We start from the raw sequence: 17,185 nt of genomic DNA on the forward strand, positions 1-17,185 counted from the left end.
GCATGAGGAAAGGAGGAATAGTATTTGAAGGAGTGACAGCGGGAGGTTGTTTGAGCAAGAAAGCTGGCAGCAGGATATGTGTGTTTTGGAGAAGTGTGATTACTCAGAGGAACCACCACAGGCTATTTTTGTTTGGGCTGTCAGGATGCTGCTTAAGACTGGGGGAAAGATGGAATGGAGGGCACCCTGACACTCACAATTGCAGTAAGCATCCATATTTTCTCCTGGTATTATTCATTAGTCATTCGTCCAGATTCCTCTGGCTGCAGAGAGAGGGCTTGATCTCTGGGGTGGATGTGCAACCTGCGACCTCCCAAAGGTTAAAAAGAAATGGGGGAGAGGAGAAATACGACAGAGACCTCTAGGCTTGTTGCCATTTTTGTCTTTGAAAACATTTTGTAAATGGATGTCAAAGAAATCACCTTGAACTGCTGACTGCGGCAGGAGCTGATGCACGTTTGGATTGTGAGTTTGTTGGAGGTCTCGCTGGTGCCAGTCAGAGGTGGTGGCTCCCCATGGTCCTTGTAACAGCCCAGATTTCCTGGCACTACAGGAGTAACACACAACAGTCATTTAAAGTGCCTGTAAACAGCCCAGACCACTTCATGCACTACCTGGTCACTGAGCAGCTCTCTCTATGTTCTGGGCTTGATGTTGCACTTCGGGAACTCTTTGTTACTCATGCTCTGTATGATTCTTGTCATATTTTCCAAACACGCCCAGGGATGAGTGATGGGATAAAAGAGTATCAAATCATCTCAGCAATATACCTGTAAGACTCTCTAGCTGCTTTCAGTAAGCTGCAGTAAAACAGACAAGATAAATACCTTGTTTATTTCTCCTGAAAGAGGCAATTAAAAAAACCCAAGGCATTAAGTGGGTTCAGGGGGGTTGTGGGTTTTTTTGTTTAAAACTTGACTTCTGATATGAATCTGAAGCATCATACAAAGAAATTAAAAATGAGCATTATTACTTTAAAAAAACAACCCATCTATTTACATTAATATGATGTTTCAAGGCTCCTTGGTCACTATGGGAGATCAGAGTTTTCTCCCTTCAGTGCTCTGGTTTTTTTTTTTTTGGTTTTGCACTTTTCATCAAGGCACTGGAATTTAGCCATGATCACACCCCAGAGAGGATGTAGAGTACAATACAGTGCTGTGATAATGGCATAAAATTATCCCTTGCCCACTTGTCATATCTATTCACATGCTTGAAATTAAATCTGTTACTAGCTCTATGTTAAGTTTATTCCTGTGCCAGATTGACATGGATTCTTTTTGTCCACCTAACTGCCACAGCTCTGTATGACATGATGTGCTCAGAGACCTGTATGAGTGTTTTATTTATGTAGTCATTGGTTATTACAGTACCCAGTAAACTTATTATAAATAATGACATAACGTTGCTTGAAATATTGTTCAGAAATTAATTTTGTTCTCTAAGAATACAATTTCAATTATAAATACTTGCATGGAGTTATGGCTTTGATATGCCCTGCAGCAACATTCATATAAGTACTGAGACTTCAAGTTACAGCCTGATTTAACATACCTTTGGAAATCCCCACTTGCAGCCCCACCCCAGCTGAGTACAGCTGGGCAGATAACTCATGAGAGACTTCATTCTTTTTTGTATTGTGCATGATTTCACAGCCCTGAAAAAGCTTCCTAGTTATCCAACCTAGCTCCTTTTCCTAAGAGACCTGGGATTTTTTTTTTTTTCTTTTTTGAAGTAGCTTTATTAGTGAGATCTTTCAACCTTGGCTCCAGAGGATTAGTACTTCAGTATGCTAAGAAACCTGAGTAATTTGAAAACTTTTTAAATTTTTTAACTAAATAAGTCTCTTTGGTGTCCCAGCAGTATTTTAACCTTCTTTGCTCTTAATATTTAGCCTGCTAAAGAAACTTGGCAAAAAAAATGAGGTAGTCATTCCATTCTGCAATTACTGTTCATGCTCACCAGTGATGTTTCACTATTACACTGTCTTCACCCCTTTGTATCTATCTGTCCTCTTCTTCTTCTTAAAAGGTCATCTCTTTTGCACAAGCATTTTTCTTTTAAGCAGCATTTGACATAATGAGGTCTTGGCAAACACCACAGCTTCTGCATTTTACATGTTGAGGCACATATTCAATGTATTAAAATATGGAATTAATCCTTTTGAGCTCAAAACCATGTTCCAGCTATGCTCATCTAGCTGTCTTTGAAGAGCCTCCTAGCTTTTTGCACTGGTAGCCTGCACAAATGGTTTGAGCTGTCCTTGTTCCTGTGTTCCATATAGCTCTGTATAACTTACCTGGCCCTGCCATTTAACACCTCCTCCATATTTCAGTCAGATTTATTACATTACATACATGCACACTGGAAATAAGATTCCAGTAATGAAATCTGTTTATGGGGAGAGAGTCATGTGAGTCATAAACATGAAGATGTAGTTAAGTGGCATAGCAAGCCTTTCTTTCTTTCTTTCACATTTTGGAAGTGTAAGTTATTTCCTTTGAACTTAAACCTAGCCTCATTAACAGAGAGACCAAAGAAGTCGGGAATAGCTGCAACACTGCAAACAAACCATCTGAAGCATTCCGTTCTGAATCCTCCATGTGAGATGCACATGTTCTCTCAGCACTCAGAGCTGCAGCCTTGCCTTTTATTTTGTTTCTGTCCATTCCAGTCTGCTTAGCAGACATGAAGAAGGAGAGAGGAAGAAAAGGGAAGACAAAGCTCCTCCTGGAGTAACTACCACTGTCTTCTGTGATTGTGCTCATCCATCTTCATCTAACACTGCTAATTCTGTACCTTACCTACTCAGAATGTCAGAACACATTTCTGACTGAAGCATGTAGTGTTATGTATAAACATTAGGGAATGAGACACATGAGATAATCATGTGAATTCATCACCATAATGAAAAGTTCTTAACTGTAGATTCTTAATTATTGTTCAGATGAATCATTGCACACAAATCTCTTTAGGCAATCAAGATGCTTCATGTTGTTGGCACTGCCATGGTATTATGTGGGCACAGTTAATAGGTAACTTATGTTCCAGATACTTTCCTAGTAGTAAATATCATTAAGGAAAAGAAGCCTACATAAGAAATTTTTCTCTAAAAAATTTCAAATAGTTTTTTTTTTTTTAAACAATTGCTTTCTTGCTCCATCACAAAAGTCAAGTTTTGTATTGTGCACCTCACAAGATAGTTTTGATGGTCCTATGACATAGCATCATGCTTACTGAAAACAGAAAGTCTGGTGAAGAATAAAAGATTTTTTTACACAGCTTCATAAACCATGAGGTTTGTATTAAGATTTGGATGAGCTTGCAATGTACAGTTTGCTCTAAATTGCTGCAATTCCTTTTTCTAGTATCGAGTTTCAGTGCAATGCTTGAAGCAGCTGCTACTGGTCAAAAGGACATTTTGTAAATGTAAGTCTGGATTATCTGTGCAAGTAAGTGTCCAAGTTTAAATCCTCTGCTCCCCACCACAGAGAAAATGAGCGAGGCTGGTTTTAAAAGGATCCTTTGTGTAGAACAAATGGAGTGGAGAGAATTTGCCTTTCAGCTTTTTTTCCTGGTGTCATATCCAGATAATTTGTTAACATCTGTGGTCTTTAAAGAAAATGCAAATTCTTTCATTTTAGACCAAGTTAAATTTCTTAATTAGGAGGGTCAAGTTTCTTAAATCATATCTGGTATATATTATAAAAATAAGAGTAAGATGTCCTCTGAACAGTGAGTACCAAGAGTGTTGAATGATTTTGTGTTCTTTAAATTAAACTCCTTAATCTGTATTTAAGTTAGGTGAAAGGCATCTGTCTTAAAGTCACACTTATGTATTTGTTTGCCTAGCATGAAGATGTGAGTCATTCACATTCATAAATCCAAAACAACAAAGCTGTGAAAAAAGTTTAAAAAATCACTTTAGCTCCATTTTTCTTGTCTGGTTTTGTTTTCTTAACTTCAAGTAAGAAATATACTTCCAATCAAATATGTACATATGGACACCTGCTCTGGTGCTTAGCAGTGAAGACCTGAGTTATGCCTTAGAAACAGAGGGTATTTGCAAAAGAAGTTAGGAAAGCAAGTGAAGACATTAATGATTAGACTTATTAAAATGTGTAGCTATGGTTGCTTGTTAACATTCAAAACTAGAATATCATCTTAGTATTTGGGCATATTTTAAAGAATGTGGTTTGGGAAAGAAAATTTTGGAAGATACTGACACAGATCATGACATTGTGGACACGGTAAAAAATAGAAACACATGAAAAATATTAAATTCTGGAAAGAAGCTTGTAAATTATCTGATTTTTAAAAAAGTCAAACAAAATCCAGGTTGTGGTTTCACAGCAATGTTAAGTATCTGCACCTGCCAGAGGCAGAATTCTACTCCAGAGTTCCCATATAGCACACAGACACCTTTTCACTGTGTCCTCTCATATTGTTTTTGTTTCCTCCAAGCAATTCTGTGTAGGATGCTCTATACACATTAAACTAATGTAATTAATTATGTTAGCTAATTGCAATGGATGGATGTATATACCTTGTAAAAACTTTCCTTTTTTTTTGTCCTCTAGATTTTAATAAATTAATGAACTATGGATTCAAAGAGCTAGCAGTACTTCACAAGTTTTGTGTGATTCCATCATACAGTATTATTTGTAAATAATACAATCCAGTAATTCTGAGGTAAGATGAAAAGGATAACTGTGGAGGAACAATTCAGTAAGCTTGTCATTAACTCTAAGAAACCTGTTTAAAATACAGCTTAGTCTGCAAATGAAAATAAGCTGTTTTGCTTTATCCTAGTTTGTGTTTGGAAATCACTACCCACTGTTGTGTAACTGCCAGTCTCTGCTCAACTGAGATGCAGGCCTAAAAAAATTGCTCTTACTTCGGCAGGATGGAATCTCACAGTATTTCCAGTATATTCCATCTTCATGTTCTGCAATATAGCACCATGGGCTGACATCCCCATCGGGGTTTCTGAAAGAGAAAAAATTCATCCATTTTTTTCCAAAACCACACAAAAAAAAAAATCAGTCTTATTGAGCTTCAATGGCATTAGTATTTTTGCTCTAGTACCTACCAAAAAATGCAAAGTTTTGCATTATCAGGAAGTTCAGATAGCTTTGGTTATTACAGTATTCATCAAGCATAAGATGCTGGTAATGTCTAAAATATAGCTTTGTTTTACTCCAATGTTAAAAGGTGCAGAACTATTTCTGGTCAGTACTGACAGAGAGGAAGATTTTCTGCCACACATCCTGCGTACAGGTTCCATAGATTCATAAACTTAATTTTCTGCCTTGGTACAAAATAGTCCAGACTCCAGCTTTCTGTGTGTATGGTGATAAAAACACGTAGCTGATAAAGGCTTCTGGGAAAGACTGAATTATTTTCTTCCCTTTCAATAAAACTGACTAAATCAATTCCAGTGATCTCTGTATATTCATGGTAAATTCCTTATATGTCCATGATGATGATGATCACTATTTTTATAATTATTTGCTGTTGTGTAGCAGCACTTACAAATGCATACCTAATTAGTCATTAGGTTATTTAAAGTTTTTTCTATATACACTGTGAAATGCTATTCAAATTGCAAAGATCTATTTAAGAGAATAAATTCTTATTTTGGACAGTCAGGTTGAAATATAACTTTTTCTTTTAAGTAGGATCAGTTGCAATCTTTTTATCATGTGCTTTGGCATGAATTCTATTAATGACACAGCCCTACTGAAGTGTCAGTTCAGCTGCATGTTGTCATTTATGCCTATTAACAACTCTTTTGTGGGAGATCCAATTTTAGAAATTCTGTAGATGTTTTTTGGTCAAATAGCAGACTGCTGAAAACAACTGGTGAGTTGAGTGCAGTTTAGATGACTAAAATGTTGCTAGTTAGGCTTTCAAACAGATTCAGTGGACCAGGAAAGTCTAAGACTAGCTATGCTAGGAATTTAGGTGTAATGCAAGAGCCTCCAGTAGCTAAAAAAAGTGGAAGACTAAAACCAAGTGAAGCTTGTACTTGAACAAACCCATTTTCCCTTGTTTCCAGAGTTACAGGAATTTTTGCAATTACATCTTCATGACAGAAACTGTATGTCTGGAATTCAATCATGAGAATGGCACTCTACATATAAATGCCTTAAAAATGCGAGGAAATTGGAGAGAAACATGATGAATGTCTTTAAAAATCTTTGTCTTCAACCTCAGAAGTGCAAGGCAGTTAGAAAAAAACTCTCTGTCTTTCAAAATCTCCAAAAATTTCAGTCCTCATAATTTTGTTATGGTTGAAGTGAGCGGAACACTATGAGGCATTTCCATCTTGACAGGGTGTCCTGCAGTAAACAAAGTATTCCAAGTAAGGACCACCCAGGGAGGGGTAACATGCTTCTGATTAATACTTCAAGTGTAAAATTTGATTGTTCAAATGTTGTCCCCAAAATCAAATCTCAAAGCGATATAATATGCCTTAAAAAAAGCCTTGTGAGGTATGTGCTGCCTGAGAAAAGGGAAAATCAACTTGTCCATTGTCATCAAGCAGATGAATGTCAGAGAAAGAGCTAAAACAGCTGTATCACAGGCCTCGACAACATTTGCATGCTATAGATATACTCTGGCGCTCTTAGTGACTTTCCAAGCTGTCTTTCAAGAGAATGTGAAGTTAAAAGTCATCCATTAGTTAGGACTGTAATTCCATACACCTGTGAGAATATTCCTAAGCCAAGTGATACAGCATAAGGAAGAAAATAGGGATACTCTAATACCTAGCAGACTCAGGTAAAAAAGCTCTTTTTGGTAATTAAGTAATTTCTCAGGTTTACCTACCAGATTATAGGCTTCTTGCTCCTTGTAGCATTTACCAAGTTCTCATTTGCTAGGTAAAGCAAGTTTCAAGTGTTTTTTGAGTATCTGGATAAACATTCAGTTTCTCATGCATGTTTTTGCACAGCTTGTACATGTTTTGCTTTGTACTAACAAAAATATTAGCCAGAGACGACTGCCAAAAGTAAGATCCTGTAGATACAGCCTGTGTAGAATATTGCCACACAGCAACAATCAAAATTACATTCTTGATTCTGCTATTAGTATCAGAGATAATTCTGTGGCCACTATATTTTTCACAGCTCTGTATTAGTGTGACACAGAGCTGAAAAGAAGCCTGCAGAGCCTAAACATCTCTGAACTGAAGCTCTGATTTGGCTCCTAAATTCTGAAGTTCTTATTTAAGCTTTGTTTTAAGTGCTCTCCATAGTTATAGAGGATGTTCTCTAGAAGGCAAGGAAACAGAAGTGCATCTGCCATGGCTTAATTTGGTATTGTAACCCCTGACAGATGAGCTTCTGAATTCAAATAACTCTAAATCACTGATGCTCGCTTAGAATTTTTAGTGACTACATAAACTTTCATTAGCACAAAACTTTAGCACAAAACTTGGAAAATGTAACAGAACCAGGCTTGTATGTGAGGATAAAAACCATCCAGAGACTCATCCAGACAGTCACTATACTGCTATACTTCTATATTTTTTTTATCTCCACCTTTTCATTTATGTAATCTATAGTCTTTCTCTGTCATGCCACCTTATAAATTGGACACATGATAGGGACTGTGCTGAAGAAGTGTGGGAGCTGGGTTGAAAAAGTTACTCTACTAATGGTGCTGATAGATTCAGGGTACTGATAACAAGGTAAACCAAAAAGTGTTAGGTACCCATGGTTCTGACATTCTCCACTGCATGACAGGACATTTCCTAATTTTCTGTCAACTGCTTAAAGTAACACTGGGTATTCAGGCAATGTTAAAGCAATGGGATATTTCTTACCTGCAGTAGTTATGCTCTCCAAGCCCTCCCTCCCCATTGGGATATTTCACAGTATTGTAAGGATGCTCAAAGGTCTCATTCCAAAACAGACAAGGTTTCCCTGCATTTTGGGAGGTCTGGTTCTGAGTGCCACGATAGTCAGCCCCGTTTGCTGTATAGCATTCTGGGAAGAAAGAGAAATGGAGAAAGAAAGAATATATGTAGGTTTAGTGTTTGTTCTTCCCTCACCCTCCACCCCATATCCAATGGACCATGTTTCCTGCATTGTTTAGGCAGCTAAAGATGCTGGCTAGGATTTAAGCTTTCTCTCAGTCCAACTTCTCTTCAAAAGATTATGATGTCATTACTTTAATAAACAACGTGTAAGACAGGTCTGAAGAGAGGTTTACACAATTAACATGCATTTTCTGAATAACATAATACTTTTTTACTGTTTTCCTTGTGTTTTACTCATGAGGATGACTCTGTGACTTGTTAATTTTCCAAAAATGAAATCATATGACATTATCAGTCTGCTACTTATCAGCATATTAACCAAAATCTCATGCCACTTCAGCTAAAGTTGTGACTATCTGTACTTTACAAAGTGAAAGACTTTGTAAGCGTGGATCTTGCCAACAGGTACATTCTGATTTAGAAAAATTCTTACAGATTGAATTGCCTTAGAAAGGAACCTCCTTCAGCAGCGTATAATCACAATACTGTGATTTGCTACTAAAGCATTTATGTTTTCAGATTAAAAAGTATGGGTCAGTACTCTTCTGCCTCACTCATATTTTTTCCCACTTACATTTGTTTTCCTAGCCTCCTAATACTCAGCAAGTTAGAAACCAAAGTAGAGAATGATTTCACTAAATACATTAGCCCCTTCTCAGCTGGACTACTAATTTCATGCTGCCTGGCTTTGCTGGGCCTTGTTAATCATAGAATGGTTCAGGTTGAAAGGGACTTTAAATATCATTCAGTTCCAACCCCCCTGCCATGGACATGGACACGCTCACTGGACATCTTCTGATGAAATAAATATCCAAATGCATGAACAATTTTACTTTTGCTGAAATTGCAAAACATTTTTTGATTAAATTATGCAATGTGAGTGTGGCAGAGCATGGGAACGAGTTGCCCAGCGAGGCTGTAGAATCTCCATCCTTGGAGATATCCTGGGCAACCTGCTTTAGGTGACTGTGCTGGAGCACAGCAGTTGGACAACATGACCTCCAGAGGTCACTTTCATCTCAACCATTCTGTGGTTACCTTCCAGGAAGAATCATTATAATTAGTTTACCATAAATAAGTCCATCCTGCTTATAATTAATAGCTGCTAACATTTATCATCCTTGCATTTCTTTAAGCATAGGATTAAAACTTAACAAGCTGTGACTGGATTAAAGCTGCTGTGTTACACTGCTGTAAACATTTCTTTGTACTGGACAGCATTACTGGAGAAATTTATTGAAAATTAGCTTTCTGCTAACTACAGGCTGTGAAACCTCCTGTTTCATCTGATAGTGTTCTTTGTAGAAACCATACTGCAGCTGCAGAAATGTTCTGCTGCCCTGAGGGAGTGGGAGAGTGCTGAAGTATGTGCTGATCTCAGGTGTCCCTCATGAAATCTAACTTACAAAACAAGTCTAGAAAGACCTGTGTGGCTGAAGTTGGAAGAGGAAAAAAAAAACCCCACCCACATTTTAATTCTGATATTAACAGTACACTGTTTTTGTATTTAGAACTACTGTAGAAGAAGGAAAAATGTATTATTAAAACCATGCCTCTGAAATTAGTTTAGTCTGGGCTCACAAATATCAGAATGGTACAATTATAATAATTATTTCAGAGTTCTATTACACAGCAGATGAAAGACAATGGTTTTGTGCTTTCCCTGTGCATTTTCGTGCCTAGGCAAGTTTGGATTTCTATTATGTGAAATTTTGTTGCTGAAGGCACACAGAAGAGGTGTCTGCACAGCCATAAATGTATTCTGCTATCATCTGTGGACAGAAAACTGTATAATTTAACAAAAGCAAGCTTCAGGTCAATACTCCTCCTTACTGTAATTTATCTGCCTTAACAAAACAGGTGGGCTGCATACATTTGCTTAAAAATGCAAATCTGAGTTTCCAGTAGTCAGGCCACCACAGATATTTGTGTAAACATGAAAAAAAACCCCACTTTAAGGTCATGACTGTGTTGCAACTTTCTTCAATACCTCTTTTGCTTTGCAGTTAATATAAAAGCTTTTGTAGGTTATAGCTGAAAAATATAAGCAGATGGATTTTAGCAGAAAAGAGAGAAAAATGTAATCAAAAGAGATAAGCAAAATAATAAGCAACAAAAAGAATTTAAGTGATAAGCACATCCAGAAAAGATATCTACATTAGCTTTCTGTTTTTATTTTTTTTTTATTCTCACTCCTAAATGAAAAGCAATATATACTTCCATCTACTCAGAAATTTAAGGAATGCTACAATACCTGAATTTAGTCTGGCACACAAACTAAACTGAAGTTAACTTCAGTCCATTTTAGGATCTGCTAAGACTGGCCCATGCTTTAACTTGCAGTAGCAACTGACTTACATATTCATGTCAGCTTTTTTTGTCTGATTTTTTCAAACCTCACTGCACTTTAAGAAAAAAAGGAAGAGTCAGAGCCTACCTATCTAGCCTACCTATCTCTCTTCATTCCTCTTAACTGCAGCTTTTTGTTCCTCAAACAATAGGTAGCTGTATCAGTGCCTGCTGTGTTCCTTTGTGCTATCAAGAGACTTGGTGCAAATGTTTCAGCTGAGCTGTAACAAAGCTCCCCTGGCTTAGATGTGGATGTGGAAATGCCAGGCAGTGAGGTGCCACGCAAAATCGTTGATTATCCCTGAAACACTGAAGTGAAAACTTTAAGTCATGAAACTTAGCAGCTGTTATCAAATGAAATACAAAACCTTTTGTGTTACAGGGAATTTGGATTTTCTTAAGGATTAATAACGATTTTGCCATATCATGGGAGTGCAATATTTTCAAATAAATATTGTCATTTAAAAAAATCAGGTCATTTGTCCTTGCTATGCTCCCTCCTGGCTTCTTGTACACTTGCTCACTGGCTAAGCATGGGAAACTGAAAACTCCTCGATTTAGAGTAAGCACTATTTGGCAACAACTAAAAAATTCTTCTGTTTATCACACGCAGTGATTTCATCATATTTTGCTGCATGACAGCCAAGACACTACCTTAGTGATTTCACCATGAAATTAATACTCCCAATATGCTGAAGGTGCATGTTTTTCTGCAGAAAGGCCACTGTCCTCTCTATTTCAAATCCAAGCCCTAGGAGATTCTGGAGAACAGGAGGTTAGAACCTCCACCCTACTTTTTGTCTTGTACCAATGGTGCAATAATTCTGTGAAAAGATGAGCTTAAAAAAAGATCACCTAGATTTGTCTGCACAAAACTAATTCAGATGAGGTCATCTAAATTAAAGAGTCAGAAAAGACTGGACTGAACACTGTTGGTAAAACTCTTTGGCTTATTCAAATCACCTGATTTCTCTTTAGTAGGTTGTGCAAAAGGGAGGGGGAAAAGAGTAAATCAACCAGCAAAAACCACCTCTCTGTGTTGTGGCACCCTTAGGTTGAGTGATACTTCCATGACACTTTAGGGTACGAAGTCCCTCACTTGGAATGTAACATCAGAACTGTGACTCAAGAAAATTAATACTGGTTCTATGAATTTCAGCAAGCCTTATTCCTTAAAGTTTTGTAAGATTATGGTAAGCTGTGACAGAAGTTGCACTGTATCCAAGTCCTCTCCCAGTGGCAAGGACAGACACCTTGTGGACACTAGAGCTGACAGCCCCTGAGAAGGCATCAGGTTGCCACTGTGCTTGATAGATTTGCCACGTGGGTTTTGTTCATGCACGCGAGGCTCAGACTATCCTGTCAGCTATAAACCTCTACTAAAACACTAGGGTTTCAGACAGGACATGAAGAAAGCTGTGACCACTCAAATCTAGAAGTGTGTGACCTCATACTTCTAAGATTTTAGTCAGCTGGGTTTCAGACATAGTCTGAAGTAGAGGCTTATGTCAAATCTGTGATTAGAATCAGTGTCCATGATGATTTCACTCAATTAACTGCCTAATGACCCTGCTGCTTCTGCTGCATCATGTCTGTAAACAGAATTAATCAGAGATAATTAATCAGAGAACCTTTGCAGTGGTTCTAGTCACAAAAGGTTCCAACAGATGCTGTTCAGGCTAATGTTCATGAGCCTTGGTGAGAAATCACGGACAGCACTTTGTTGTCAGGGCTGTTTTGTTTTCAACACATCAGGTGCCATGGTTGACAGCAAGTAACTTTTTAAAATGAATGCTGAGACTAGGTAAGTATGTACTGAGTGACAACTGCTAGAACAAAAAAGCAGAAAACAAGACTAGGGATGTTGTCCACTGTAAGTGAATACTCAGTGTGTGATACAGGTTCACAATTAGTTTTATTAGAGCCAGATCAACATTTGGAAGATCAAACAGCAGCTGTTGTAGAAATTCTTTCCATCTGTGTCGGTTTCTTCTTCAATGTAGGGACCTTACAATGATCATTTTCCTTTGTTACTTTGGGACTGCATGGCTGCCTGCACTCCACATGGGCGCCACTTTAGGATCATTTGAAAAATTAAGGTAGTGCAGACTATAACAGCCTGGTGTTTTACTGATGATAAATCACTGACATTTCGGTGTCTGCATTGGCTTCCAATGATTTTCTCAAATACATCTATCTAGAGACACTACAAATTGCAGACTGAAGGGATGGAGGTTTCAGGATGGTTTAAATGACTTCTTAGAGTACTTTCCAAGTTTGAGGCCTGTACATAGCTTTTGAGACTGAAAATTCAGAATGACAAAGTTCTTCCTATTCCACTGGAGAGAAGAAAAAAAACAAACCAAACCACTTTGTTTGCTTAATGTTTTCATAGCTACTTGGAGCACTGAGCAGTGTCCAGAGAGACTGACAACAATTATCAACCTGAAACTAGCCTACCCAAGCCAGAAATTATCCTACCACCTACTGCCCAACAAAAAGCAACGTTTTCTTTTAAAGATCTGCAGATTAATGGAAGATAAATGAAAGTGGCTACTATTTAAATCTTGGGTTTCATTACAGCAGTGTAATTAAATGTAAGGTTGGACCAAAAATTAAAGGTTCCTTGAATTTACGTGGTATAACTGCCTGCTCAGTTTTCACTTGTTTTTTCCTACAGCCTTTTAGAGAAGTCAGAAAAATGCTTAAGCAGAATATAAGGGTATGAAACCAAGGGTGCCAGGTCCGATAATGACTCAGTGTGGGTTGCCTGATGCATGTGCTTGCAGAGTATTCCAAGAATAATTTTTAAGTCATTTCCATTCTATCTAAACTGTTCTAGTTCTTGCTGGAGATTGCAATTTAAGCACTCCTCCTTAAATGAAAGCACTGTATCTAGGTGCAGATGGCAACAGTTACAGGCACTAACCAGATGCTGCAGTCTCTAATTTGATTGAAAGGGTATAATTAGACAGCAGAAACACTTCAATGGGAAAGTAATGCACAGAGGAAAGGACAGAAACCACTTAACTGATGCCAAGATACCCCGGCAGTGACAGAGGCAGGGGCCCACGGGTGGAAGGGGCAGAACACCACATCACCTTCTTCAAATGAGAACATTTTTGTTTCCCTAGAGATGTGAATAGGGATTCTATTATCATAGGTTGCCACAGTTCTTCATGTGGGAACACTGATTAAAACCAGAAGAAGCTTCAGGAGATGAAAGACACAAATATGGCTTCTGTGGTCATTATTAAAAATATTTTTAGCATTGAAATGGTTTTCTTTGAAGATGCAGTTTTATCGACTAAACCAAAAGTTAATTTGCATACTATCATATGAGTGGTCAGGAAAAAAAAATCTCATTCCATATTATGTTATGATGCAAAATAAATGCTTGTGGGAAGGATAAGGCTGATTTAGATCTACCCGAGTAAAAAAATAGTGTATTATTTTTACATTTCAATACTTTTCTATTCCAATTCATGCTAATATAATACAACCACTCATCAAAACTGTCAGGCTTCTGTGCCTGTGCTGTAACAGCAAGAACCCCCCACAATAGATCAGTTGATAAAAGCTAAAGAAAAACCATCAAAAAGAATTATTTTTGTTTAAAATTGCAATTTTCAAAATTCCTAGAAAACAACTCCCCATTTCTTAAACCAGACAGTTAAATTTTGACGTGATGCCATGAGGGCACTTGATTAGCTAATCATCTTTTCCTTTACAATGTGGGGGTATTCCACATGTAGTTTAAGAATTGTATCCTGCTCATTCTACATATCCATGCAAACACACACACAGACATACATGTACAATTTTTGAAAGTCCTCGAATGCAATCATTTTTGCTAGTCAGAATTAGAGACCTAATTAGCATTGGTCCAAGCCAGAGAGTAGCCACAGTGAGTATCTGATTATACTTGAATTATGCCACCTGAGATTTGCTCCAGTCAAACCTTGACTGAAGCATCTGTCTTGTAAAAATGTACATTCCTGGAAATGTACAGACATGCAGAGCTGATACTTGTGTTCTCTGGCAGTCTGTGAGCTGTCATATATGTGAACTTGCTCTCCTTGTGAGATTTTTGACTTTAATCGTCAAGCTAATCACTTTCCATCACGTTTTTTGTTTAAAAAAAATCTGTCTGGCCAGATCTTTTCTGGAACATGTTGGAAGCAGGCAAGTTAGGTTATGAGCACAAGAGACAGTTCCCATTATTTCTGAATGCATTCTGTCCCTTTTGTCTTTTTATTTGTACAATACAAACATGCTGTATTAGCCAGAGCTTTGCAGCTGCTGGCTGATCCTCAGCCACAAGATGCAAACACACTTGCTTGCCTTGTGATTCTTTATCACTGGAAGTAAGAATGCGTGATGTGACCTCATAAGAATTTCTGTTCCTTAATACACCCATTTGTTTTCTTTCTTTGTGAAGTTTTTAAACTGTTGTTCCCTTGTTAAGTGTGGCAGGCTGAATCCCTTTGGCAATTTTATCAGGATGGGCCATAGCCACTGTGTGGATGAAGGGAGTGGTCAGTTGCACAACCGTTATGGTGTGATATGACAAAAATGAAAATTTTGCAGCTGGCAGCATGTAATCCCTGCCTCCCTCCTACTTCTTTGGCTCCATCCTGCTTAAATCCATTCACATAACTCTGGATTTTGAGTTATGGTCTATGCATGTACAAGCATGATATGCTGAAATGTCTGACTATTCCATCCCCTATCTGCCTAGTTAGAAAGAAAAAAAATTTGCTTTTTAAAGTATTTTATGAGGCTTGCTTATGGCATATCAAGTAGAACTGCTTCTCTGAATCACCAAGGCATAGACAGAATACAATGACAAGAGATACCAGGTTTGTAAGAGAGAGGTGGAATAACAGCTCAAAGGAAAGACTCGGCTGGGAAAAAAACCAAGGACATGGTGACTCAGTATTGCTAAATGGAAAGAAAACAGAGAAAGGAAAAAGAGATTGATAATCACATACATTTTTGATGGGGAAATTAAATTAATGGTATAAATACAGAAACTAGAAATTATAACTTATTGCACTGAGTATATAAAATAACATTTGTTCACCAAAACTAACATTTGCTGAAGGCATTTCCATTTCTTTGGCCTTGTAACACAAAACTCACCCAATTCAAACAGTCCCTTAATGGTAGGTGATCTACCCACACACTTCTTATTTCTGATCCGCTTGAGAAATTATGTATGGCTGATGTTTGAATGCACAAATGCCAAGGTTTGAATGCAGAAATGTCAGTGTTTGAATTAATAGAAACTGTTAAACATCGCATGGCAAAGCAGAAACATTATGTGGAAAGTACCATAGTATTATGTACAAAAATGGGTGTTAATTCACTTTCATTTCTGACAACTGGAGTAATTTTTCATATAGTAATTCCAGAAGTTTTTCTCCTACCTTAGCAAATGATGGTGACACAGTTTTTGTTTTGACTGCACTTTACAATAAGCTTATAAGGACATGCATTAAAAACCAAAACAAGGAATAGGCATTAAAAACATACCATACAACAAACTGCCTTCCAAAAGCAATAGTAATGTTTGTCATTTCAGAATTCTACTAGTTTCAAGTGCAACCTGACACAGCTGATCCCATTTCAGTTCTGTGGGATTAGGGGTCAAGACAAAAACCTTGATGTGTACCTTGTGCAGATTAGGAGCTCAGCAGATCCTGTACATGCCATACAAACTACAAGTTGCTGTATTTGAACTGTTTCCAGGTTCTTTAGCAGAAGACACGTGGGTGACAGTGCTCTCTAGATCCATTCTCCTTTGCTAAACCTTCATTTGGAGGCATTATATACTCTTCCCGCCTCCCCCTGCCCCAGCTGCTTGTGCTCAGGCATTTCTGTCCTCTTTAACAGCCAAACATTCATGCTGGGCCATATCCTCCACTTGCTGTCACACAGCCCTCTGTGAGAGACATGGTTACACATGGAGTGCTCTGTTCAGAAACCTTACAAGCAAACATTCTTCAACCTAAGCAAAGGAAGGAGTATCCACTGTGTGCACCAAGCACGTCCTAATGGTACTGGGAACGGTCTCTTAGACATGGTCCCTGTCTAGGCAGCTCTCTAAACGCTTATCTGAAAATACTCTCATGTTTTACTTCTGAGAAGAAGTAAAATTTACCAGAACTTTTTCTTGTAAAAGGTTTTTTATTCCCTGAAAATGGCTATGCAAGTATTTTTCAGATCTAATTAGGCGCATCTACAAAAACTTGATGAGCAAGTATGCGTTCAAGAGGTAGAGCAAATTCTACTTTGTAAGAAGAAACAGCAATTAAGAATACATAAAATGTATCCAGAAGTACCACACATCTGATGCCTGTGATGCTGTGACCATCTGGAACTGCCACTTGTGATCTTGCAAAGCATGGCCAGTGTTTACCAGAGGAGAACCATAGTACTTGAAATCATCAGTAACAACTAAAATGAGGACAAAAGGGTGCCGAGAAATTTTAAGTGAAAAATCACCTTTAGGAAGTGAAGCTTCAGGCTTCCCCGACTCTTGGGCTGAACGAGAACCTAAATGGTGAGAGGAGCCAGGCTCGGCCGGGAGCTGAGGCAGCACACTGCGGACAGGCGGGATGCTCACCCTTCAAGCTCTGCCTCTGCTGCCCCAGCTTTTCCCCCAGTGACACAAACAATCGCACGCCCCTCTCCCTTTAATTGCCTCCATTCCGCAGACCCTAGCTATCGAACCACTTTAATAGAGAAACGTGCTGCTCTTCTTTCTCTTACATCATGCTTTCA

General features: G+C 38.0%; 1 protein-coding gene across 1 annotated transcript in view; it reads right to left on the reverse strand.

Annotated features, from left to right (window-relative positions):
- Positions 1–17,185, reverse strand: part of KREMEN1 (kringle containing transmembrane protein 1) — a 30,081-nt gene that overhangs the window by 12,206 nt on the left and 690 nt on the right. The window contains exons 2-4 of the mRNA XM_053993668.1: positions 7,832–7,994; positions 4,898–4,989; positions 423–547 (exon numbers count right to left, since the gene is read on the reverse strand). Of these exons, the coding sequence (XP_053849643.1) occupies positions 423–547; positions 4,898–4,989; positions 7,832–7,994 (380 nt within the window). The remainder of the gene's footprint in view (positions 1–422; positions 548–4,897; positions 4,990–7,831; positions 7,995–17,185) is intronic.

Source organism: Vidua macroura, chromosome 18, assembly GCF_024509145.1.
Source record: "Vidua macroura isolate BioBank_ID:100142 chromosome 18, ASM2450914v1, whole genome shotgun sequence".
NCBI classification, from domain to species: Eukaryota; Metazoa; Chordata; class Aves; order Passeriformes; family Viduidae; genus Vidua; species Vidua macroura.